The sequence below is a fragment of the Oryctolagus cuniculus genome, chromosome 7 (genome assembly GCF_964237555.1).
Source record: "Oryctolagus cuniculus chromosome 7, mOryCun1.1, whole genome shotgun sequence".
Taxonomy (NCBI): domain Eukaryota; kingdom Metazoa; phylum Chordata; class Mammalia; order Lagomorpha; family Leporidae; genus Oryctolagus; species Oryctolagus cuniculus.
In genome coordinates this window covers 109,938,360-109,964,875 of record NC_091438.1, presented here as the reverse complement: position 1 = coordinate 109,964,875, position 26,516 = coordinate 109,938,360, and the positions used below count along the sequence as shown (strand labels likewise).

Genomic DNA, 26,516 nt, shown 5'->3' with positions numbered 1-26,516 from the left:
AACAGCCAGGGCTGGACTGGGGCAGAAGCTGGAAGTCAGGAATGCTCCCGTGTCTCCCATGTGGATCACAGGAGATCACATGGATCATTTACTTGAGCCATCACAGCTTCCTCCCAGAGTCTGCATTAATTGGAAGCTGGAATTAGGAGCTAGAGCTGGTAGTTGAATCCAGGTTCACCTATTTGGGATATGGCCATCTTTTTTTTTTTTTTTTGGTAAAGATTTATTTATTATTTGAAAGAGTTACAGAGAGAGGAGGCAAGTCATAGAGAAACAGAGGGATCTTCCATCAGTTGGTTCACTCCCTAGATGGCTGTTAACAGCCAGACCAGGCTAAAGCGAGGAGCCAGGAGCTTCTTCCAGGTCTCCCACATGGGTGGCAGGGGCCCAAGAACTTAAGCCATCCTCTGCTGCTTTTCCCAAGCCATTAACAGGGAGCTGGAAAGGGAGTCGAACAGCTGGGACTTGAACTGGCACCCGTATAGGACAGCAGCATCGCAGGCAGTGGCTTTATTCACTACACCAAAATGCCAGGCCCATGATGTGGGCATCTTAATTGTTGGGCTAACTGCCTACTTCTGTTGTTCAGACTTTTGCTTTTTTGTTTATTTTGGGTTTTCTGATTGATGATCAATTTCTGTAGTAATTTGGAACTCTGTTGGGGATAAAATAGAGATTTTAATTTCCTAATAAAATAATAGTTCTTTCAATGAAAGAAGTTCTTTCAATGAAGCCACTTCATTCTGTTATTTAATATTTTAGAAATACTGTTAAGAATGAAATATATTAATGTTTTAGAGATGTTAAATACATTTCATTCATGTTTAATATAAGAATATATACAAAGTGTTTAAGATTACCCTGATAACTCACCAGTATTTGTTGTGTGGAAAGAATGGTTACCAAATACAATTTAATTTTACCTTTAGTTAAGGTTAATTTCCTTTTAAAGAAAGATTGTTAGCCATAATTATAACCATATGAAAATGAAAGTTAAAAATTTTCAGATGAATGTATAGTTTTACAGGTACTGTATTTTTCAGGTAGGTAGTCTTGCAAATAAAATGTGCTTTAAGAGTTCTGATTAAGCCTAAAGATGTGCTTAAGCAGTCATTAAATAAATTTACCTTTTTATGCTTATATAGCTATCAGTCTCAGTCTTTCTTATGTAGTTACTTAATTAAATGAACAATACAAAGTTCCTCATTATATAAGTAGTTTATGTAATTTGAAGTAATTCTTAAAATTGTTATTCATGTTTAAGAATCCTAAAGGGAGAATTTTATAAGTGTAGTTTTGATAGACTCAATTAGGATTTAGGTGAAGTCAGAATCTGTCAATGATTTTTTTTCCCTCTTCTGTCTTCATTAGTGTTTTTAAGGGTTTCACATTCCATTTGTTTCACTCTTTTTTATTTTATTTTATTTTTATTTATTTATTTTTTTAGTTTTTGACAGGCAGAGTGGACAGTGAGAGAGAGAGACAAAGGTCTTCTTTTTCCGTTGGTTCACCCCCCCAGTGGCCACCGCGGCCAGTTCACCCCCAAATGGCCACCACGGCCGGTTCACCCCCCAATGGCGCGCTGATCCAAAGCCAGGAGCCAGGTGCCTCTCCTGGTCTCCCATGGGGTGCAGTGCCTAAGGACTTGGGCCATCCTCCAATGCACTCCTGGGCCACAGCAGAGAGCTGGACAGAAAGAGGAGCAACCGGGACAGAATCCGGTGCCCCGACTGGGACTAGAACCCCGTGTGCCAGCACCGCAGGCGGAGGATTAGCCTATTGAGCCGCAACACCGGCCCCATTTGTTTCACTCTTTTCATTTGCATTCCTTTGTTTTTGCATCTATTTCCATGGCTTAAGACTGGGCTGGCATTGTGGCAATGGGGGTTAAGCCACCACCTGCTACTCTGGCATCCATATGGACGCCGGTTCGAGTCCTGGCTGCTCCGCTTCCGATCCAGCTCCTTGCTAATGTGCCTGGGAGAACAGCAGAGGAAGGCCCAATTGCTTGGATCCCTGCACCCACATGGGAGATCTGGAAGACGCTCCTGGCTCCTGGCTTTGGCCTGGCCCACACCGGCCATTGCAGCCTTTTGGAGAGTGAACCAGCAGATGAAAGGTCTCTGTCTCTCCCTCTCTTTCTATAACTCTAACTTTGAAATAAATAAATAAATATGTAGTAAATAAATAAATAAATAAATACTTAGGACTGTGACTGTACACTAAGACTTTATTTTCCCTCAAATCTATTTATTTTTAAATTTTTATTTATTTTACTTGAGATGCAGAGAGAAAGAGACCTCCTGTCCACTTTTTCACTCCCTAAATGCCCAGGAGCCAGGAACTCCATCAAGGTCTCCTGGACTTAAGTACTTGAGCTATCACCTGCTGCCTCCAGGATGCGCATTAACTAGAAGCTAGACTAGAGATTGGAGCTTGAATACTGGTGTCCCAACTGGCAGCTTAACCATTGTGCACTAAATGTCCACCCGTACACTAAGACTTTTTTTTTTTAATATTTTTTTATTTGAGAGGCAGAGTTACAGACAGAGAGAGGGAGAGAAAAAGGTCTTTCATCCTCTGGTTAACTTCCCAAATGGCTACAACAGCTGGAGCAGGGCCAATCTGAAGCCAGGAGCTTCTTCCAGGTCTCCCACGTGGGTGCAGGGGCCCAAGCATTCCACTGCTTTCCCAGGCCAAGAGAAGAGAACTGGATTGGAAGAGAAGTAACTGGGACATGAACTGGTACCCATATGGGATAAAAGTGCTGCAGGTGGAGGCTTAGCCTACTACGTAGGCCACAGTGCGGCCCCTACACTAAGGCTTTTAAAACTACATTTCTAGTTCTGCTTGTGAGGTAACTCATTTTCTGTTGCCCTCCAAATGTCTCTACCTAGGTATTGTGTTTGTTTGTTTGTTTTTAGATTTATTTACTTACTTGAAAGTCAGAGTTATACAGAGAGAGGAGAGACAGAGAGAGAAGTCTTTCATACATTGGTTCACTCCCCAATTGGCCACAGCAGCTGGAGCTGTGCCTATCTGAAGCCAGGAGCCAGGAGCTTCCTCCAGGTCTTCCCATGTGGGTGCAGGGGCAAGGACTTGGGCCATCTTCTACTTCTTTCCCAGGCCATAGCAGAAAGCTGGATCAGAAGTGGAGCAGCTGGGACAGCGTCCATATGAGATGCCAGCACTGCAGGCGGCAGCTTTACCAGCTTAGCCGGCCTGTCTACCTAGGTGTTTTAGTAGGACTTCAAATTCAGCATTTTAAAAACTAAATTTATCATTTCCTTCTGTTTCACCTTTTCCCCTTTCTGTTCTCTCCTAATAGTATCACATCCACATGAATATTCAATGTAGGACCCCCTCATTCTTGACTGTTTATGCATTGCTAATATCTAGCCAATCAGAGGCCGGCGCCGCGGCTCACTAGGCTAATCCTCCGCCTAGCGGCGCCAGCACACCGGGTTCTAGTCCCGGTCGGGGCGCCGGATTCTGTCCCGGTTGCCCCTCTTCCAGGCCAGCTCTCTGCTGTGGCCAGGGAGTGCAGTGGAGGATGGCCCAGGTGCTTGGGCCCTGCACCCCATAGGAGACCAGGAAAAGCACCTGGCTCCTGGCTCCTGCCACCGGATCAGCGCGGTGTGCCGGCCGCGGCGGCCATTGGAGGGTGAACCAACGGCAAAGGAAGACCTTTCTCTCTGTCTCTCTCTCACTGTCCACTCTGCCTGTCAAAAAAAAAATTTTTTTTAAATAAATAAATAAATAAATAAATATCTAGCCAATCAGTAAGTTTATCAATTATATTTTTAAAAATGATCTGATATCTGTTATCATTACTCTCATTGATTTATATCAGACCCTTATATCTAACATGGACTTAAACTTGATTTCCCTGCCTTTCTTTCTTTTTTTTTGAGCATCTGACCAAAAGATACTGATCGTGTCCTTTAATCTAAAAACTTGTGACTACCTATTAACTCTAATATCAAGTTTTCTGAGCATGTAAAGTCCATGAAGTTCTTCTCAGTTTGTCTTGAGCTGCATGTCTGATATCACCTTCCAATACTGTCTTCCTTACCTAGTACAAAAAGTACTGTCAACCTTCTGGCCGTTCCTCGGACATGCTGTTATAACATTTTTCTCTGTCTTTGTGCAGTGTATTGTCTCTTCTTGGAATGTCCCTTATTACTAGACTGCCTCTTAACTCACACTCAGTTTTCAGGTACATGCTCAAAAGGCTCACCTATGTTGAGGCTCTTCCCAACTCTCTTCAGGCAGAATTAATTTATTTTTCCTCTATATATTTTGGAAATTATTCTATTGAATATGGTGCATTACATTGGTGATAGCCCCATGTAATCGTCTCTTTCTCCCCGTAGTCCAGTGAATGCTAAGGTGATTGAAGTAGAGGGAAGGTATCAGAATCGTGTGGTTGAGTCACCACTGTGATGAGCCTCCGTTACAGAGCTGTGCTGTCATAGCCCTTACCTGCTGGGAGTGGAAGAAAGCTGCCAAAATGATTGAATTAGGCATTCTTTGAAATCAGGTTCTCCCCTAGCATAAAACGCATCCATAAGTAGCAGTTCCTCTATAAATGTGTGTTGAATAAAGATGAAGGGTAAGAGGCATTTGATAAAGGAGAACGACTGTGGCATTTTTGTTGCATTGATTCTAGAGGTAGGGAATGTCCGGCCCACAGGCTGTATAAGGCCTGCAACATCATTTTGTCTGGCTCTTCCAAGGCAACCGCAGGTGGGAGTAGAAATTCAATAAATCTGCAGCAGACTAATTTTTAAGTTGGTAATTTTGTGTGATCGATGAATGTTAAAATATCCAAGTGGCCCTTGGAGATAAAAGATTTACACTGACCATGGGAGATGAGGAAGCTGATATACAGAAGAATATAATTGCTCAGTCTGAATTTAGAACTTAAAGGAAAGTATTGGGATAAAAGTGGCAGAATTTGTTAATTGAGTCTTCTGGGCAGAACAAAAGAATTTGGTTAAACAGACAGGGAATGTGTCAAATAGTTTTGAATAAAAATATTTTGAGCAAAATAAAATAAAAATTTTGGCCTGTATTTGCTTTCATCAAATTCTCTTGTTTTCTCTTGGGCTGTCATACCCACAACTCTGATCAAAACTGCATTTATCCATAATTTAATCTTGCTAAACCCAGCGCTCATTTTTCAGTCCCACATCTCTCATTGGTCAGTTAACTACTTCCTCCTTCTCCTTGTAATATTTTGTTTACTTGATTTCCAGAACACTACTCTTCAGGTTTTCCTTCTGCTTCCTTGTCTACTTCTTATTTATTTATTTATTATTATTTTTTTTTTATTTTTGACAGGCAGAGTGGACAGTGAGAGAGAGAGACAGAGAGAAAGGTCTTCCTTTTGCTGTTGGTTCACCCTCTAATGGCCGCCGCGGCCGGCGCACCGCGCTGATCCGATGGCAGAAGCCAGGTACTTATCCTGGTCTCCATGGGGTGCAGGGCCCAAGCACCTGGGCCATCCTCCACTGCACTCCCTGGCCACAGCAGAGAGCTGGCCTGGAAGAGGGGCAACCGGGACAGAATCCGGTGCCCTGACCGGGACTAGAACCCAGGGTGCCGGCGCCGCAAGGTGGAGGATTAGCCTAGTGAGCCGCGGCGCCGGCCTCCTTGTCTACTTCTTTACAGTCTCCCTTGTTGGCCCTGCATCTCCTTGATCTTTAGAAGTATTGGTGTTTTTAGAGCTCAGTTGTAAGACTTCTCTGTCTACACTGATTTGAATTCACCCAGTATTATGGCTTTTCAATACCTTCTGTGTCCTGGCAACTCCAAATTTATGGGTCAATCCCGGTTCTCTCTCCAAACCCCAGTCATTTACTTCCCTAAATGCCTACTCAACCTCTCCACTTGCATATTGAACAAGTGTCTCAAACGTACAGTGTCTAAAACTGAATTCCCAATCCTCCCTTCTAAATTTCCTCCTTCTTCCATCTTCCCTGTCATTGTAAATGATAACTCTCTTAGTTTGCTTACACCAAAGCCCTTCAGTCACCTGTGACTTTTTTTTCTCTCAAATGTTACATTAAACATATTTATTTAAAAAGCAAAGTGATAGAGGAAAAGAGAGCACAAGCGTGAAAAGTTCTACAGCTGGGGCTGGCCAGGCTGAAGCCAGGAACCAGGAAATCCATCCAGGTCTCCCGTGGTATGGCAGGAACTCAAGAACTTGAGTCATCATGTCCCCTTATTTTCAGGTGCATTATAAGGGAGCTGACTTAGAAGTGGAGTAATGAACTCAAACTAGCACTCCAATACAGGGTGTGAGCTTTCCAAGCAGTAACTTAACCTGATTTGCCAGGACACCTGCCTCACATCGAACATATGATAGTCCTTACTTTATCTTAAGATATGTGAACTTGTCGTTTTTCACCACCTCCACATGACCATCTTATGGCCATTTTCTTTTCTTTTCTTTTTTTTTTTTAAATTAATTTATTTGAAAGGAAGAGTTATAGAGAAAGAGGGAGAGACAGAAAGAGAGAAAGAGAGATCTTTCCTTCGCAGTGTCACTCCCCAGATGGCCGCAATGGTCAGGGCTGAGCTGATCTGAAGCCAGGAGCCAGCAGCTTCTTCTGGGTCTCCTGCGTGGGTGCTGGGGCCCGAGCACTTGGGCCTTCTTCTACTGCTTTCCCAGGCCATCAGCATAGAGCTGCATCAGAAGTGGAGCAGAACCGGCGGCCATATGCCTTGCCAGCACTGCAGGTGGCAGGTTTACCTGCTGTGCCACAGCACAGGCCCCATTTCCTATTTTTAATTGCTGCTTTTGTCCAAGCCACCATCAGCTCTTCTTTGATAACTGCAGTGACTCTCTAACTGTTCTCCATGCTTCAGCCCTTGCCCCTACAGTCTTTTATCAGTATGGGAACTAGACTGTTCATCTTAGTTCAGGACATTCCTTTCCTTCAAAACAACAAAAAAAATACCCCTCAAAACTTCTTCATTGACTTCTAATTTTTGATTCTCTTATTTGATTCTTATTTTGATTCTCTTATTTTTGACTTCTCAAAAATAAGTCATCCAGTGACTTTCAGGAGTTTGCATAATCTGTCTTCATTCTCTCTCTCTCTCTCTCTCTCTCTCTTATTTATTTATTTATTTATTTGAGAGGCAGAGTTACAGAGAGGCAGAGGCAAAGAGAGGGAGAAAGAGAGAGAGTCTTCCATCCGCTGGTTCACTCCCCAATTGGCCACAACGGCTGGAGCCGGGCTGATCCGAAGCCAGGAGCCAGGAGCTTCTTCTGGGTCTCCCATGTAGGTGCAGGGGCCCAAGGACTTGGGCCATCTTCTACTGCTTTCCCAGGCCATCGCAGAGAGCTGGCTGGGAAGAGGAGGAGCCAGAACTGGAACCAGCACCCACATGAGATGCCAGCACTGCAGGTGGATGCTTAGCCTACTATGCCACAGCGCCGGCCCTGTATCCTTTGCTCACTTTGCTCCAGTAGCAGTGGCCTCTTCTTTCTTAAACCTGCTACCTATGTGTCTGCCGTAAGGCAGTTGCTCTTGTTGATCTTCCTACCTGGAATGTTCTTCCCTAGGTATCTGCATTACTTGTTTTTTTAAAGTTATGATTCAACTATTACTTTCTCATATGACCTTTCTTAATCACTTTATTTTAAATTGTGCTCACCTATCCTGTCGACCTTTTTTTTTTCTTTCTTCAAAGTACCGATCACCATGTGATATACCTTTTATTTTACTTTTTATTGTCTGTTTCTCACCATTCGTGTATATGCTGTGTGAGGGCAGGAATTTTCCTGCTTTGTCTACTGCTGAATCCCCAGCACCATATAGATATGTATTCAATATATAAATGAGGTAGGTCTTTGTAACTTGCTGAGACCTTGGTAGTGATATCAGAGATCAGATGATGACCAGTGCTGGGGGTTGGAGGGATGGTAATAAAAATGTTTCTGAAAATGACTTCTATGAAATTTAATAGAATATTCATTATATTTTTCTCAGTTTACAGTTCTGATGTAATTGATAAACAGAGTGCTTCCATGACTTCTGATAATACAGATGACAAAGCTGTTATTATTCTAGTTCCTGTTAGACTTGGTGGAGAAAGAACCAACACTGACTACTTAGAGTTTGTAAAGGTATGAACTAAGTGCTCAGTTTTTTAAAGCAATACCAGCCAATATGAAAAATGCAGAAATTTTGCAGTGTTTTTCTATTAATTGAGAGTGCTTTTACTGTTGTTGTCCATTGCAAAGTTGGACATTAGAGATCTTAAATTTCAAGATGAGTTATGACTTGGAGTACAATATTCTATACCAAAATGAAAAGCTTTTAACTTTTGTAGCTAATCAAGGAGGCACAGATGCAGTAATAGTCATGAATAATAGACTATAGTTTCATTGTACTTTTGTGATTTTTAAAAGTATGTTTATTTATTCATAAAACTGACATTATATAGAATTGATTATTGAAACAAATGGACTTTTCTAATGCTACTGTATTCTTATGCCACCATGACGTCAATAAAAGATTAGATTCTTTATATACACCAAAATAATTATGGTAGTATGAGGAGGTTTCTAGCTTTGTTTTCTTCATACTTGCCGGTTTAAAATCTGTTCTATTTCAGAACTCATAATTCTGTTTCTTGCACCACAACAGTCTGTTTAGTTATGTTGTCTTGGGCACCAAGATATTCAGTTATGATGAAACGACTTTTGAAATACTTAGTTTCTGATTAAAATTATCGTTTTTATATATTCTTTTCATAGTTTCAACAAAATTTCTCATTTTTTAGGAGTCGATTTTCAAGGCCAGAATGGAATTCTTTTTTGAATGAAGTATTATAGGCTATAGTAATGTTGAAATAAAGTCTAAATCTGTCTTTTATGGTTCAGTCACAATTTGTTCCCAACCTGAAGCATTAATCCTGTATTATGGTCCCTACATATATATAGGTCAAGTATGTCCTCAGGCTAGATTGTGCTAATTCTAAAAATCTAGAGCTGGTGTTCTTGATACATGCTACATTTCTGACTGGTATACTGGCTTTTCCTAATAGTTACTAAAATTTTGGAGGAACAGTTGTTATTAATAATAATACTGTAATATATTGATAATGTGAATTCAACAAATACAGATGCATTTTGATATCTGACATGTGGGCTCTTTATTAGTATTATCAGTGGAATGTGAGAAGTTGTGAAGCATTTCATCTAGCAGATCTGTTGAGGGTTTTGGAACTTGTGGTATATTGTCATCTCTAGATGGATTCTGAACAATCTGATTTAGATTCTTTGTGCCTTCTTTACTACCATGAGAAAATTAGAAACTGACGTAATCTTGGAGTGAACTCCTTTAGCCAAAACCCCATTCCTGGTGGAAGAGGCTACAAATGACCTGCAGGTGTGTTTCACCTGCCTGAGGGCTTAGCTCTCTAGTGATGTTGTTAGTATTCATCAGAGGGCTGCACTGCCTAATGCTCTTGAGTGATTCACTGGAGCCTGAACTGTAGTGAAACAAACCACAATTAAGTGGTTAAAGTGATCCATAGTAACTAGAATTCAGGTGTAACACTTTTTACCTTATTTAAATAAATTGATTGGACTTGCCTGCCTCCAGAACTGTGTGAGAATAAATTTCTGTTCCTTATAAATTACCCATTCTCAGGTATTCTGTTATAGTAGCACAAAATGGACTAAAACACCCTCTCAAGAACAACCTTGTATATTCAGTCTTGTAAAAATGTCATAGAGGTTTCTTGAAAAGGAGAGCTGCAACTGAAAGAAAAAAATAGAGAAGACAGCTTAGGTTCAAATTCTAGAGCCGGCTGAAAAGTAAAGATGAAATTGTGCCAAAACAATAAAAACCTCTTTAAACTAGAACTTTCTTGACTATTCATTGTTTTTTATATTTTTTCCCTTAAAATAAGAACTTTTTAAAGTATAACATTTTTTTGAGTACCTACTAACTTGATTTATACTGTAGTTCACTAAAATGAAAGAACAGTGATTACTGAGATATTTTAATTTTTCAATTATCAGGTAAAATGGCTGAAATGGTTGAATGAAGAAGTTTATGTGATTGGTGTTATGCTTGGCCAAAGGGAATGGTTGGCCAGAAGCCAAAATGAGAGCATATAAAGAGATACTCACTTAGAAACGGAAAAGCAGTGTATCTGATAGCCTAAAAGTGTGTGTGCACTATTTAGCAATTGTATTTTTTCCTAACAGACAAAATACAGAAATACAGTCTAAAATTCACCATTCTTTTTTCAAGTATATTAATTAAAGTAACTCCACAGTACCTGTAATTCAGATATGGTACCATCCTAGCATCCTGCTACATTCTATGACAAGAAAGGAAATTGGTGTATGCTTTATCAAAGCTTACCAAAGGAGGCTTATTTATTTACTTTTTAAGGACCTGGAATGAGGAAAGTCTAATATGTTCTTTTTCTTCAACAAAACAACTTCAAACTTTCCTTTGTAACTGGTTCTTCACTCTTATTTATTGCTTCCTGGATATAGCTCAGTAAGTTTTCACCACTAGTTAACTAAAAAGAAGCTCTTTTAGGAACTGAAAAGTGTTTCAAGTTTCAAAGATACAGCCTTTTATGTGTAATGGCATTCTAGCTCCTAAGCTGCTTCTAAATGTTTATTGCTGGATCTTCCCTAGTGTTGGAGGAAAATATAGCTGTCAAGGACCACAGTCTTTCTTCTATTATTCAGGACCATTCTTTTCTGGAGGATGGTCAGTGATGATTCTTTATATATATATATATATATATATATATATATATATATATATATTCTTTCTCTTCTTTCTCTTTTTTTAGCTGTAAAGAGATACAACTTTCACTTCCTCGTAGACCCTATGATATAAGCAATGCATAACTGTATTACTGTTTTTTAAAAATTGGCATTTATTTTTTATTTTATTTGAAAGACAAAGAGAGACAGAGATAGACACAGAACCATCCAATGGCTTACTCCTCAAATGTATATAACAGCCAGGGCTGGGCTGTAGCCAGGAGGCTAGAATTGCTGTCAGTCTCCCACATGGGTAGCAGTGACCCAAGAACTTACACATCACCATCTGCTTCTTAGGGGGTGCATTAACAGGAAGCTGGGTCAGAAGTGGAGGCAAGAATGGAACCCAGGCATTCGCAAGTGTGTTGTGGATCCCAAGAGGCACCTCAGCCTCTGTGCCAAATGCCTATCTCTGTGTTACTATTAAGTGGGTTTTTAAAAAAATACTTTTTATTCTTTTCCAGAGTTGTTTAATTTTTATGTGTGTAACTTTTTTTAGATTTATTTATTTATTTGAAAGGCAGAATTACAGAGAAAGAAGAGAAAGAGAGATTGATTTTCTATATACTGGTTCACTTCCCACATGATTGCAATGCCTGGGGCTGAGCCAAACCACAGGGAACTCCATCTGGATCTTACAAGTGGGTCATAGGCACCCAAGTCCTTGGGCCATCTTCTGCTGCCTTCCCAGGCACATTAGTCAGGAGCTGGATCCAAAGTGGAACAGCCAAGATTTGAACCAGTGCTTCTATGGGATGCCTGGGTCACAGGCAGTGGCTTAATCTGCTGTGCCATCATACTGGCCCCTGTATTTTTTTTTTTGGACTTATTTCATAAATTTATTTCTTAGCTCAGCAATGCAGTATACTGTACGGTGTTGGTTGTTTACCTTCATGATCACCTGGCTGACTGGGAGCTGTGTCTGCTGCTGTTGCTGCCTAGCATCACAGGGGAGTACCATACAGTGTATTGCTAGCCTGGGAAGAGGTCAAAGTGCAAAGTTGAAGTGCAGTTTATACTGAACACATGTATCTTTCACACCATCATACTAGAAAAACCATAAATGGAACCATTGTAAGTTGGGGACCATCTGTATTCTTCATGTTTACATATTGTAAATTTTAAAGCATCCTCTCATTGAAGAGATGGGAGGTTTGACTTTGTTTAATACTTTGTATATTTTTATCATTATTGGTGTTTATAATATGTCCAAATGAATGCAGGAACTATTGATGACATTGATACCACTGGATTTTTTTTTACTTTTGTAATGTAAAGTGTTATTTGGATCAACTTACAGTTTGCTTAGAATAGATGCCCAGGAACATTCTAAATAATTTATTGAGGTATCCTTGCTATTTTATGATCAATAAAATAAATTGATTTTAAATGCAATAATAATAATAATCCTTGGGTTAAGTTTTCATTATTCTTTATATTTATTTTGAATGAAGTTGCATAAAAATTATAAAAATTGTTTTCAGTTTCACATTCTAAGACTCAAGTGTCAGTGAAAACAGTAATAATGTCTAAGAACTGTTGTTATCATTTCAAAAAGCCTGATGAAAATGTTACATTGGTCACAATAAGACTGTACCAGCTAACTGAAAGGCCAATTATTTTCACTTTGGTAGGAATTTTATTGCCTTTGTGTGGTAACATTAATTATCTCTGTATCTGGCATATAGTAGTGGTTGAATGTTGTTGAGCATGCTGATCAGAATATTTGATTTAGTTATATTAATGTTGAGTGATTTAAAGGAAAGGAAAATGGGTTTAAAGAAAAGAGTTTCAGAACATGCTATCAAATACAAAAATGATACCATATGATGAAAGGTTTGGAAACTACTAACTTTGGTAATACAAATTTGATTGTTTTAGATAATTACCATTTGTCTTGGTTCTAAATACATATTAATTTCTTTTGGCAGGGTATTTTAAGCCTTGAATATTGTGTGGGTATTATTGGTGGCAAACCTAAGCAGTCATATTACTTTGCTGGATTTCAAGGTTAGTGATTCTGTAAAATATGTCTCTTAATTGTTTTCTTTTAAAAGTCAGAAAGTTAATATGAGATCATCCGGAAACAGGATGGATGATTAGCAGAGTAAAATGAGTGCCTTATCCATTCATCAGTCCAACCATAGCCACTCATTTGTCATTTGGTCCACAGCATAATTGGATTCGGTAAAATGTATGTTTAATTTCTGTTGTTGCATAAACAAGGCATAATTGATTGGTTTCACTAAACTTCAGAAGACACTGCTGCCACATTCTGGCAGTTGCTATTTACATATTTACTTTTTACCAGTTTTAGTGGTGCTAGTTGATGATAAAATGACAAGCAATATGTTCTTCCTGTCAGGATAAAGAAGTGCAATACATTTTTCATATGCAAACTGTAGAATATAATTGTGTGTTTGTGAAAGTAATTTTATCACCAAAAATTAAATGACAGTCTCATCACTTTATAAAAATTCTGCTTATACAAGCATATTTGATTATGCAAAAGTTAATCTATCCTGTGCAAACCTATGTTTCAGTCAATGAATATCAGTCTGGCAAGCTGTTACGGCTTGATTTTTTTTCAGCTGTTCTACATAGAAATTGGATTGTAAGCAGTGTAATAATAAGGTGTTTTTTGAATTACTTGTCTTCTGTTTTGTCCTTGTAGATGACAGTTTGATTTACATGGATCCTCATTACTGCCAATCTTTTGTAGATGTCAGCATAAAGGATTTCCCTCTTGAGGTACTATGGATAGAGAGCTGGTACTGTTTTCTTACTTTATGAAGCAAGCTATTTAGAGATGTGCTAGGTAGTATGCTTTTATGGTATTATAAGTTAATAATCAATGTTTCACTGATTTATAAAACCATAATCAACACGACGGTCAAAGGTTAAGTACTTTGGTGCTGAATTTTAATTTATGATACACTTTCTTCTTCATTTATCTTTGTCTCTAACTTGTTAGATACCCTAGCCCTACTAAAATAAATGATCAAACCTCCAAGTAATTTTGTGGAAAGACAGCTAAACAGTACTGAAGAATTGTAAATGTTAGGCATGTTAAAAAAAAAAGAGAGAGAGAAAGAGGGGGAAAAATAAAAGAAAGTAATACACGCGGGTTAGAGTGACAGTGTAACTTACTGAGCTTTTCTGCTAAATTATTTTGCTTTAAGTACAGCAATTAAATCTTAGCCTCATGTTAAGAAGTTTTCAAGAGCTTAGTTTATAGAATTTATACAATTTATGTTAGAATATAATTTTTAGAATTTATTTTAGCTTTTATTTCTTAACCTCTCCTTTTCCTTTGTGTGTAGGTCCCTTTGTGATCCAGTATTTTAATTCAGAAAAATTTGAGAGTGCATAAGTGAGACATGTAATTATTATATGATTTTGGTTCTCATTTTCCCAGTTGATGTTTTTGCAGACTAAAATGATTTGGTAGAATAAAATAATTTTATTCATTTGAGTGGCATGTATCACTAATGCTCAGGGGCTGGGCAAGTTAGGAATGTAGTTAAGTGCTTTGAGTACTAGCTTGCTAGCTAATATTAATAACCTGTTAGTATTTTAGGGGTAAATTATGAACATAAATAAAGTGTAAGATTTAAATCTGCTTCAGAAAGATATATTATAAAACACCTTAGAATCTTTTGTAAATTATTGCTTCTGCTAAAATATAAGTATTTTGAGGCCAGAGATTAGATTTACTTTCTTCTTTCATAATATCTTGCATGTAAACTTTAAGAAATGTTTGCTGGTTGATTGATTGATACTGAGGGTGGTGCACCATAGAACTGTGCTATGAGTCACATTGTAATTCTGTTTGTTGCATTGGGGGCTTACAGCACTGATTCTTATGTTTAAGTAACATTTCCAATGTAACTATCAAATTGACTCCTTATAAACAGTAGATACCTGAGATTCGGATGGAAAATTATTCATAGTATTTTACTATTACCATTGGCCAGTAGAGAGTATCCATCTATATTTTGAGAGACTCTGCAAAGATGCCAGGTGAATGACTAGCCTGGTTATGTGTACACAATCAAGATTAGAAATACTGCAATTCATTATTGGAAGACTGGCGCAACATGCCAGAGTGAGTCAGAAAAGATTGAAGTAGGATGCTAGTAGTAAAAATGGAAAGGAAGAATTGATTTTAAGATTTTACTTGGTGAATTAAAATGTCATGAAATTAGCTACCTTCTTAAATGCACAGAGGCTCCTAGCCTTACATATTGGAGCACTAAAGAGTAGGTTTAGATGCTGTATTTTTGAGATTCTGATAGAATATCTCAAAAATAGGTAATTCCTGTTAGAAACTTTTCACTTTTCCTCAATGTAGGGCTTTACCTTGAGTAATTTAATTAATAACATAATTTATTTTCCTATGGCTGTATAACACAGAAATCAAAGCAAGTTATCTTTCTTTACAGAGGAATAAAATTTCACATTCTGCCTTTTATCTTAGGTTTATAATATTTGAGATGATTTTAACTACTCTGTATTACTAATCATCCTTGCTTTGCTATATTGATTGTGTGTTAATATGCTATTGAAACTTTGCAGTTGATCATATAATACATTATATGCATTTTGAAAACTGCCTTTTGTAATTCAATGATTAAAATTACTTTTGTTGAAACTTTTTGATCAATATTTCTTTTTGGTCAATAGATGGAGAAATTGAAATCTTAGATCTTCTGTCCAATTCCATGTAAACAATTGGTAATAGTCCTGATATTTTAAGTGAGTGCCCTAAATCTAATAGGATTGTGAATTTTAAGAAAGTAGTAAGATATCAGAATATTTGAGATTGAAGAAGCAGTTTAAACAGATTATATCTATTCTTATAGTTTTCAGTTCCTACACTTCTAGAGTTGAACTTTTTAAAAACCAAATTGGACCAACTTCATTCTTTCTTTTAAACTATCATTTATTAAGCTCTTTCTAGTTGCAGAGTAACTGTCCTAAGCTCTTTAGAGTCCTCTGTTGGACTCTTTTCTTGCCTGTAGTTCCAAATGCTTTGTGTTTTAATTGCTAATTTTTGTGGTTTTCTTATAAAATATATTAGTATATAATGTTAGTTTCTATACTGACTTTTAGAGACTTTTTGGCTGTCTTCACTGACTCTTTAACACAGTGTGAAGTAAATGTAGACAACCATATTTAGATCCTGGGTCTGGCAGTGAGGATCTAACAGGGAGATCCTTGGTCAGAACTGAGGAATGAAGCACATGGCTCATTGTGAATGCCAGTTATAGTGTATAAACTCACACTTTGTAATTTTCATAGAGATAAATGGGGTTCAAATGCGCAGCAGAACAACCTTAAGGACAAAGGTCATAAGGATAGCTTGAGATGAGAACAGCATGAGACGAACTTAAGTGGGCTTAAGCTGTGAGGGTATATTGAGTTGTCAGTGGTTAGGACAAAACAGAGTTTCAGTTGTTGGAGTGCAAAGATTAGTGCAGATGCACGTGTATGCATACAGTACCTAAGTATATGTATGTGCGTTTGCATATGATGCATATATGATGCTTCTGTGTATTATATATACACAGAATTTTATTTGCATCATTGTATGTATGTATAAAATTAAAAAATTAAAGTTTCTTAAACCAGAGACTATTGGGTAATGCTGTTTATGATATGCTTTTGGAATAATAGCTTCTTAACTCTTACAAATACCAAATCCTCAAAAGTAACATAGCTTTCTTAATAGACATGTTAGTCTGTTCTGATTCCTGGATCCCAATTCCAAGTTTCATATTTTAGGACATTTATATATAGTGTTATTTAATCTATCCTTATAAATTCAGAAATAGTAGCTTAAAATCTATTATAATTATATGACCTGAGCATCTAGATAGATGGGTGAGTGAATTTGTCAGTAAAAGATACGTGTCCTTTGTGAGTTACACATGTGAACTGCACTTAGTAGGAAGCGTTTTAGTAAGGGTGTTCTCTAATTATCTTAGGAAGTTTCATCAACATCACCAAAATGGCATAGCTAAATACCTAAACATTTTTGTTTCAGTATTGTTTGTATATTTAGATAATACGAGCCATTATTCCAAATAATAAGCCAAGAACAATGCCTAGCATTTAGTAGGTACATAACAACCATTTGTTGAGGCAATGAATAAATAATACATTGAAAAATGAAATGAATGGGAATTGATTCAACTTGTCCAGTTTGTTCAGAAACATAATTCAGTATCATGTATCTACTGAACACTTCCTAAGATGCATTTGTGAAGTAGAAGTAACTACTCTTCCCAATCATCAGAATGTTTTAAATTACAAAAGAAATCTTAAGTATGTACCTTAAAGAATTATTGCAAAGTGAACATAGCCCTGTAATACTGTTTGGGAAAATATTTGAAAGTCTAACTTACTCTGTGATAAACAGAAATAATTCTGAATTATAAATGAATGTTTGTCTGACTTGAAAATCTTCTTGGGTGAATGAAACAATAATTTTAAGTAATAGAGAATACCTTTCTGTGAGTCCTAGTGTTAATGCAGTAGTTCCCAATAGCATTTTCCATTTCAGTGATCAGAGGTTTATGTCTGTTTTTAATATAAAATGTTCTTTGTATATATCAGAACAACCCTGAATAACAATTTAATGTTTACCATTATATTCTATGATGACTGAGGCAATACAGTGAAATAGCAGTAAGCCTATCCTGATTAATGTTGCTGGTTCCTATGCGAAAACTTTCATCAGTACTTTTGTGTAGGATACTCTCATGGATGAGTTCAGAAACACATGATTGAACCTTGCACAAACTTTTTGTCCCTCTTCTCTATTCCCAAATAGTGAAACTGAGAAACATAGTTTGTATTGGCTTTGGAATTAGTTTAGCAAATGACTGTTTTTAGACACGTATATTTGTAGATTAATTTCTGCTAACTGTTGTGCCTTATACCCTAATATAGGCCTGTATATTGTAAAAGATATATTTTAATACCACTTTATAAATAAAACAGGCATAACAATGTCAGCAAAAGTCTAATCAAGACAATACTTGTGTTAGGTCCCAGCTAGCTAGGCTGGACCTCTCTATGTAAAGCAAGTGTTAGCTAAGATTTTGTAGAAGTCATCATTTTGAAAATTCATTTATTTGGTCTGTAATTACTAGCATATTATTGAATTAGAATCTAAGCTACAATTGAATTGTTCATAAGAAAAAAAGGAAATTAGGTAGAAGCACAGGGACCACTAACTGGATCATTTAGGATGTAGGGAAAGAGAAAAAGAATGCTTTTGGTTGATTTACTATGAACCTAAAAAGTCTAACAGCCTATATTTTTCCATATATTTAATAATAGTTCCAAGTTAAAATCTCTTAGTTTTAAGCATTGAATGTAGAGAAATCCTTTTTAAAGATTATTTATTTATTTGAAAACTGGAGTTACAGAGACATGGAAAGGCAAAAAAATCTTCCATTTGCTGGTTCATTCCCCAAATGGCTGCAACAGCCTGGGCTGGCCAGGCTGAAGCCAGGAGCCAGAAACTTCATCCGGGTCTCCCACATTGGTACAGGGACCCAAGCACTTGGGCCGTCTTCTGCTGGTTATTAGCCGACTGGAAATGAAGCAACCGGGACTTGAACCAATGCCCATATTGGGTGCCAGTGATGTAGATGGCAGCTTAAGCTACTGCACCATAGCTGCAGCCCAAAATGTAGGGAAATTTTAAATTTATGAGTTCAGATCCAGCCTAGATTATTTCTTGAGCTTGTTCTTTAATTTAAAAACTGTCTCACACTCTGCTCTCATTTGTCCTCCTTTCCTTCTCCCTTAAGCTTGTTAGTATTTCTATTTCCCCACAGAGTTCATTTGTGAAAAGCGTAAGCAATATGAGTAGGTAGTTTTATGTCCTACTGTTTCACAGACTTTTTATGCATACGGAAAAATACTTGGTAGCATTAGTGATCTTTTAGGGATAAGTTATCCAATGGCCTTTTAAAAAAAGACTTTTTTTTTTTTTTGAAAGGCAGAGAGAGAACTGATACCTTTCATTGTTGGTTCACTCTCTTAAATGTCTTCAACGGCTGGGGCTGAGAAAGATTTATCTTTTATTGCTGGTTCATTTTCTTAAATGTCTGCAATGGCTGGGACTGGGCCAGGCGGAAGCCAGGACACTGAACTCCATCCATGTCTCCCACATGGGTGTCAGGAGCCCAAGCACTTGGGCCATCTTCTGCTGTTTTCCCAGTACATTAATTGAGAGATAGATTGGAAGCAGAGCAGCTCAGACTCGAATTGGTGCTAATATAAGACGCTGACGTCACAGGAAGCGGCTTAACCCTCTATGCCACAATGCCAGCCACTCCAATAGCATTTTAAAAGATGCTTAACATGGTACCAGAGTATGTTGGTTAAGAATAAAAAGATTGGGCCGGCGCCGTGGCTCACTAGGCTAATCCTCTGCCTGTGGCGCCGACACCCCCGGTTCTAGTCCCAGTTGGGGCGCCGGTTTCTGTCCGGTTGCTCCTCTTCCAGTCCAGCTCTCTGCTGTGGACTGAGAGGGCAGTGGAGGATGGCCCAAGTGCTTGGGCCCTGCACCCACATGGGAGACCAGGAGGAAGCACCTGGCTCTTGCTTTCGAATTGGTGCAGCACGCCGGCCGTAGCAGCCATTTTGGGGGTGAACCAAGGAAGACCTTTCTCTCTGTCTCTCTCTCTCACTGTCTAACTCTGCCTGTCAAAGAAAAAAAAAAAAAAGAATAAAAAGATTGGAATTATTTGTTTTATATTCTGTCCTTTTCTACTTTTGTATTACCTAACCATGCCAAACCCTCTAGCAAGAGTGAGAACCAGGGCAGCCTACCTAGCTCACCCAGCCCATTTATATCTGTGGCACCTAGACCACTTGAGAGACATGAACTGAAGGGACAGGAGGGCAAGGACTAAAATGGAACAGGCTGGTGGGAACAAAGAAGTTAGAGCACCATTGAGGAGCAGATTAGAATATGCAGTTATGCTCTAACTCGCAAGTTGACTTCAGTATAAAACATTCACATGAATCTGTATATTTGTTTAAAAAATCTTGATATTCTTATTCAAAGTTTCATAAAGATTTTTTAAAAGCTCAAGACAGACTTCACTGCAGTGTCACAGAACTGGCTAACTTGCTACTAAGCCTTGTCCTAGCCTAGGTATGTTGTCTTTTTTAGTGGCACATTTCTCTTCCCCTCTTCAAGTGTTACAAATGCATACCACTTGCTCATGCTTCCTTTCTTTTGTAGGATGACACTGATCTCACATACGGTGCAGCTTTGGTGAATTCAGTACACACAGTGTTGGCTCTTGTGTTTTACAGCTTTAGAGAATGGGAAGGACTATAATAGCAGCCAGCACATGTTTTTAGTTTTGAGAAAAAGCTAGATAGCACATTTTATATAATATTCTTTTATGTACTTAATGCCATCAAAAAAAGGAAAATTAATCCTAAAGGACTTTAAAAATTACAGACATTCCACTGCCCTTCTCCCAAAAAGATGTCATTTCGAAAAATGGATCCTAGCTGTACAATTGGATTTTACTGTCGAAATGTTCAGGACTTCAAACGAGCTTCTGAAGAAATCACTAAGGTACCTTTACTTAAAATTGTATAATAAAATCTATAAATGATCAATTCGAATTAGAGATGGGATTTCAGAAGACAAAACTATGTGAATTAGGATATTTTGTAAAATTGTCCTTTTAATGTTAGTAGGAGTGGAGAAATTTGAGACAAACCAGTAACCAGTTGAAAATATTGATTGCTCCACTAGGTGGCACTGTTGAAACAAAAATCCTGTTACAAAATGTAGCCCCGTACAAGCAATTAGGTTATATTCTATTTGAAGAGGATTTTAAAAGGGCAATTCCTTAGGGGTAGAAAAAAATTAATGAAGTATTTGATCAAGCCAAATTGTGCATTATTTCTTGTTAGTCCAAGTGCTTCTTTTATTTTTTGTAAAGAGAAATGCTATTTTTTGAATTTCTCAGAACTGCTTTATCAAATGAACTGTGTTGTTACTTCCCAATAAGCTTATCTAACCTGATCTCTTCTATTTACAGAATCTTTGAAGTAGGTTTATTTAACTTCTTATTACCTTAAACTGCATTTTTTTGGTACTGCTAAAACATTTACAGAACCTTAATATCTGTCTGTATATTTAGTACTTTAGAAAATAAAAAAAGCTTGTTATTTAATAATTAAGTATATAATTAGATGGGTCTCTTTACTACTGCCAGTAATGATAGGTTATCATCTTATGATAAACCAATACTAGAGTCATTTTTGGAAATTCTTAACTTGAACTTATAGTAACTTATTTACTTTTTTTACTTCCAGCTAAGTTTATTTAGATTTTGGATATGGAAGGTTGAAATTTTATTTTTACAATGTTAAATAAGTAAATTAAAAAGCTTCATATAAACTTTAGGTTTGGTTTACTTGATCTGCTATCTGAAAAGAAATTTAACAGAAATATGACAGAGAAATGCATAAGGAGAGGAGAAAATGAGATATGTGGGAGCCTCCTTTTCCTTCATTTCTCACAGTTGTCTTTTCGTTCTCCTTTTTACCATGAAAGGTCAAGTGAACGGAAGTAAATATGCATTCTCCATTTTTCCCTCCTTCATTGCTTGAAATTAACATGCACATTTGTATATTTTAGCCTGACAATTCTTTGTCTTTATTAAATATCATGTATATGCTGCAGTACATGAATGTTGGTGATATTGGGAAATACATTGATGCTGATTAACATTTTCCATTAAAAAGTTCCATTGATTTTTTTATCTAGGTTAAAATAAATATATTTGAAACAGTAAAGCAGTTTACCCCTAACATAGAAACAAACCAGATTATTCCAAATTTTAAAAAAACAAGATTAACAAATGAGTTGTATATTGATATTTTCTGATGAAAAATAGACAGTGATTATGGTTTTTACATTGAAAAGTATTTAAATATTACTCTTGATACATCAGAGTAATATGCATTATTAAGGCAAGGTGAGATCGTATTTAAATATCTTTTGAAATATACTGAGAATTTTCTTACAGTTAGCTAGCTTTGCTTTAATGTTAGTGTTCTTAATAGCTTTTGTAGCAACAATGAAAACTTACTTTGTCAATTAATAGCGTGATCATGTACTTTTGCCTGGATGGTTGTAAGTTAAGCAGTTTCTGTTTCTTAAAAGCTGAATTTGGTACTATTACTTAAACTGTTGTGGTTTTTTTCTCTTGAAAAATTGAAACAACTTAAAAATTATTTGTTTCTATTTTTTTTTTTGGTTTCTTTTTGAAAATGAAGTATAGTTGTCTAGAGTCTCATGTTTAATTTGTAATGCTCTTGGAATGGATATTCTAACTCTTTGTGCTTTATGATTTTTAAAGTATTAGTAGAAGTCATTAAGCTAATTCACTGTTGAGTAGAATTCAGTCTAGCAGGTATTTGAGTAACTATCATATACAAGGCATGAAGTGACCAACTTGCAGTCTCTGCTTTTGAAGAAGGCATTAAGCTTCTGCTCTCAAGTAACATTTATACTTGCAGAGGGGAAAAAGACAAGTAGACATATATTACTTTGAATATGATAAGCATCCAGATGGAAATAGAAATAAATGGATAGGGGAAGAAAGAGCGTGGAAATGAGAGAGGTGTCACATCCAAGTTGAGGTGCTTTATTGTGATGGTGATATTTAAGATGAGCCTTAAAGTATGGGCTTAATTTTCATTGGCTCAGGGAAAGAGAAGGGGACTTCAAGACAAGGAGATAACAAGAAAAGGCACAGGGAAGAAGAGTATAGAGCTTACCTAGAGAGTGGCACATAGTCCAGTTTGGCAGGTGCCACAGATGTATGTAGGGCAGGATTTCTGTCTTCTCCCTGAATCAGAATCTCTAGGGGTATGGCCTGGGGGGGCCCCCATTTTAAATATGTCTCTCCAGTGATTTATACACCAAAGCTGAGCACCATTGACATTAGACAGTGCAACACAGAGTATGACACCTGATACTCGTCAGATGGCATAGGACAAACATTTTAATACTTACATATTTTTATAGTCATTTCAGAAAAATATAACTAACCTATTAAAAATGTCATTTTTCCTTAAATTAAAAATGATGAAAAGAAAACTAATCACAATAGAGATTGTATACATAGCAAAAAAGAGTAAAGGGGCGGTTTATAAATGTTCAAGATTTGAGAAACATTGCTTTAGGAAAACTAGGGTGGAATAATGTTGTAGAGTGTCCTGAATGTCATTCTAAAGGTGACATACTTCATGTTAATTTTATTAAATTAATCTTTAAATTTCCCTTTGCCTCTCTCTGAAGAACTTCCATTATGATTTCTTTTAGTGTTGCTTGATGGTGATAAATTCTGTTTTTATTTGGATACACGGTTATTTTGCCTTCATTAAAATACTGAAATAGTTATAAATTTACAGAAAAGTTGAAAATATAATACAAATATTTTTTCCTGAACCACTTGAGAATAGGTTGCTAATGCCTGTCACTCATGGATACTTTAGTATGCAGCTCTTACAAACATATCCACTGTACAACTTTCACCATCTAATTCTCAGAAACTATTCCAGTTTCACCATTATCCCAGCATTGCTGTATGTAGCAAAAGGGATCCAATAGAAAAATATGTTGCATTTGTATACCTTGAATCTCCTTTAATTTAGAATGGTTATTCATCTTTCTTGACTTTCAAATAACTTCAGTTTTTTTTTTTTTTTATTTGACAGGAAGAGTTATAGACAGTGAGAGAGAGATACATAGAGAAGGGTCTTCCTTCCATTGGTTTACTCCCCAAATGGCCGCTATGGCCGGTGCTGCGCCGATCCGAAGCCAGGAGCCAGGTGCTTTCCCCTGGTCTCCCATGCGGGTGCAGGGCCCAAGCACTTGGGTCATCCTCCACTGCCTTCCCGGGCCACAGCCTACAGTGGTCTTCTCATTGCATCCAAGTGGTTGGCACCTAAGTTTGATTTGTTCCTTTACTAGTAATATTAACTAATTTTGGTTACTTGGTCAAGGGGATCTTTCTCTCTCTCTCTTTTTTGACAGGCAGAGTGGACAGTGAGAGAGAGAGAGGAGAGAGGTAGAGCGAGAGAGAGAGAGAGAGGTTTTCCATCTGCTGGTTCACTCCCCAAATGACTACAACAGTCAGAGCTGAGCCAATCCGAAACCAGGAGCCAGGAGCCAGGAGCCTTGAGCTTCCTCCGGGTTTCCTACATGGGTGCAGGGGCCAAAGTACTTGGGCCATCCTCCACTGCTTTCCCAGGCTATAGCAGAGAGCTGGATCAGAGGTGGAGCAGCCAGGTCTTGAACTGGTGCTCATTTGGGATGCTGGCGCTTCAAGGCTGGAGCTTTAACCTGCTGTGCCACAGTGCCAGCCTGCAGTGGTCTTCTCATTGCATCCAAGTGGTTGGCACCTAAGTTTGATTTGTTCCTTTACTAGTAATATTAACTAATTTTGGTTACTTGGTCAAGGGGATCTCTCTCTCTCTCTCTCTCTCTCTCTCTCTCTTTTTTTTTTTTTTTTTTTGACAGGCAGAGTGGACAGTGAGAGAGAGAGACAGAGAGAAAGGTCTTCCTTTAACATTGGTTCACCCTCCAATGGCCGCCGTGGCCAGCGCGCTGCGGCCGGCGCACCACGCTGATCCGATGGCAGGAGCCAGGTACTTCTCCTGGTCTCCCATGGGGTGCAGGGCCCAAGCACTTGGGCCATCCTCCACTGCACTCCTGGGCCATAGCAGAGAGCTGGCCTGGAAGAGGGGCAACCTGGACAGAATCCGGCGCCCCGACCGGGACTAGAACCTGGTGTGCCGGCACCACTAGGCGGAGGATTAGCCTATTGAGCTGCGGCGCCAGCCAGAGCAACTACTTCTACACTGGCATGGATGCCTACTTTTCTCAGACCCATGTAGAGGCTTTAGAAATGAGTTATTTAAGGGGGGAAAGAAAAAAGAACTTGCCTTTATTATTGGAGGGTATTTTCTCTGTATATAGAATTCCATGTCAGCATTGTTTTCTTTCAGTACTTTAAAGATATTTATTCTATTCGCTTCTCATTTCTATCTTTTCTTGATATTCTTCATATCTCTAAGATTTTCACTTATCAAAACCTGTTCATCATGATTGCTCTCACATGCTTTCCAGCAGTTGTTTTAATACTCATTGTCAAAAAACAAAAAACAAAAAACAAAAAAAACCTAATTGTCCATTTCTTCTGGTTGTATTTGGTGCCAGGGTTAATTTGATACAAACTACTTCATCATGTCCCTTTTAATAATTATATTTATAAAATACTTGTTATAGTTATTTCTTTGAAGCTTATATAAAATGTGACTATAAAATAAAAAGATCCAGTTTTCAAATGATAACATAAAATTAGTTTTATTTCTATATTTCATTGAAATCTTTACCACTTGAGTACTATTTGTAGAAAGATAAAGGTTTATAATTTTATTTTATATCTCCCCAAGGGAATTTTGATATTAAAGTAAATTATAAAAGAAGACAAAGTGAATTTGGTTACTGTATAAATAGCAACTCCAGTTTTCTGGGTGCTCAGCATAAAAACTGGATCCCTTGCTCTATTTCACACCCTGTGTCTGATGCATCAGCAGATCCTGTCATGTCTCCTTCTTACATAGAATTTGATGGCTTCTCACCACTGTCATCATTTACCAGGCTCATTATGTGGATTATTGCAGTATCTTCTGATTTCCCTTATTCTGCCTAAAATCTGTTAGCAACAAGCCACCAGTGGTTTTGTTACAAATATAATAACTAAGATTGTGATAATTTTCTTCAAGCCCTATAGTAGCTTTCTGACTCATTTGGAGTAACAACCCAAAACCTCACAAACCCACAGGCCTTCTATACATGAATCTCTCCTTCCCCTTCTCCCCATTGCCTCTATGACCTCCTCACCACCTACCACTTTTGCCTTAGCTCTCGCAAGTCCCATCACTTCTGTTGATTCCTGTGCCTGGAATTCTCTTCCATAGATATTCTCATGGGTCCCTCCCTCATTTCTGTAAGGTCGTCACCTTCTTGGGCCTTCCCTACACACACACACACACACACACACACATTCTGCTCTGTCATATATACATGTATAGTCATATTCTATGTGTTTACCATCTGTCTATTTCACTGTACTACTATCTCTGCAAGGATAAGGATTTTGTTGGCTTTCTTTATTGTATTAACAGTACTAGAATTGTTAAGCACATTGTAGGAGCTTAGTAAATATTTTTTGAATGAAAGAATGAATTAAAGGGATATTGTTAATAGTTTGTCTTCTAAGTTAACAGAATCCTATAATTGAGGTATAGAAAATAACCAGTGTGTTTTCATCTATTTCTTTTATTGTATTTTCTTTACATTGCTGTGTCTTTATCTTACAATTTATAATAGTCCATTTATTTAATATATAATTCAAAATGCTTTCAAAAAATTAATTTTAATACCTATCAAAGTCATACATACATATCTTAAAATGTGAAGAGGTATAAAAAGTGTATGCTGAGAATCAGGAGTCCTTTGCCATGTTATCCCCCACTCTAAAAGAATCTCCTGCAAATCTCCACTTTTTTTTTACTTTTTTTTATTTTTTTGACAGGCAGAGTGGACAGTGAGAGAGAGAGACAGAGAGAA

General features: G+C 37.5%; 1 protein-coding gene across 24 annotated transcripts in view; it reads left to right on the top strand.

Moving 5' to 3' along the window:
- The window catches only part of ATG4C (autophagy related 4C cysteine peptidase), a 98,377-nt gene that overhangs the window by 50,797 nt on the left and 21,064 nt on the right, over positions 1–26,516 (top strand). For 16 of the 24 annotated variants that reach the window (XM_008265139.4, XM_051856416.2, XM_070078371.1 and 13 more), the window contains 4 exons: positions 8,010–8,146; positions 12,751–12,829; positions 13,494–13,570; positions 20,316–20,435. In XM_008265139.4, coding sequence (XP_008263361.1) covers positions 8,010–8,146; positions 12,751–12,829; positions 13,494–13,570; positions 20,316–20,435 — 413 coding nt within the window. Of the gene's footprint in view, positions 1–8,009; positions 8,147–12,750; positions 12,830–13,493; positions 13,571–15,505; positions 15,578–20,315; positions 20,436–26,516 lie in introns of those variants that run through there. The other 8 variants (XM_070078365.1, XM_070078368.1, XM_070078364.1 and 5 more) reach the window with 2 other exon arrangements.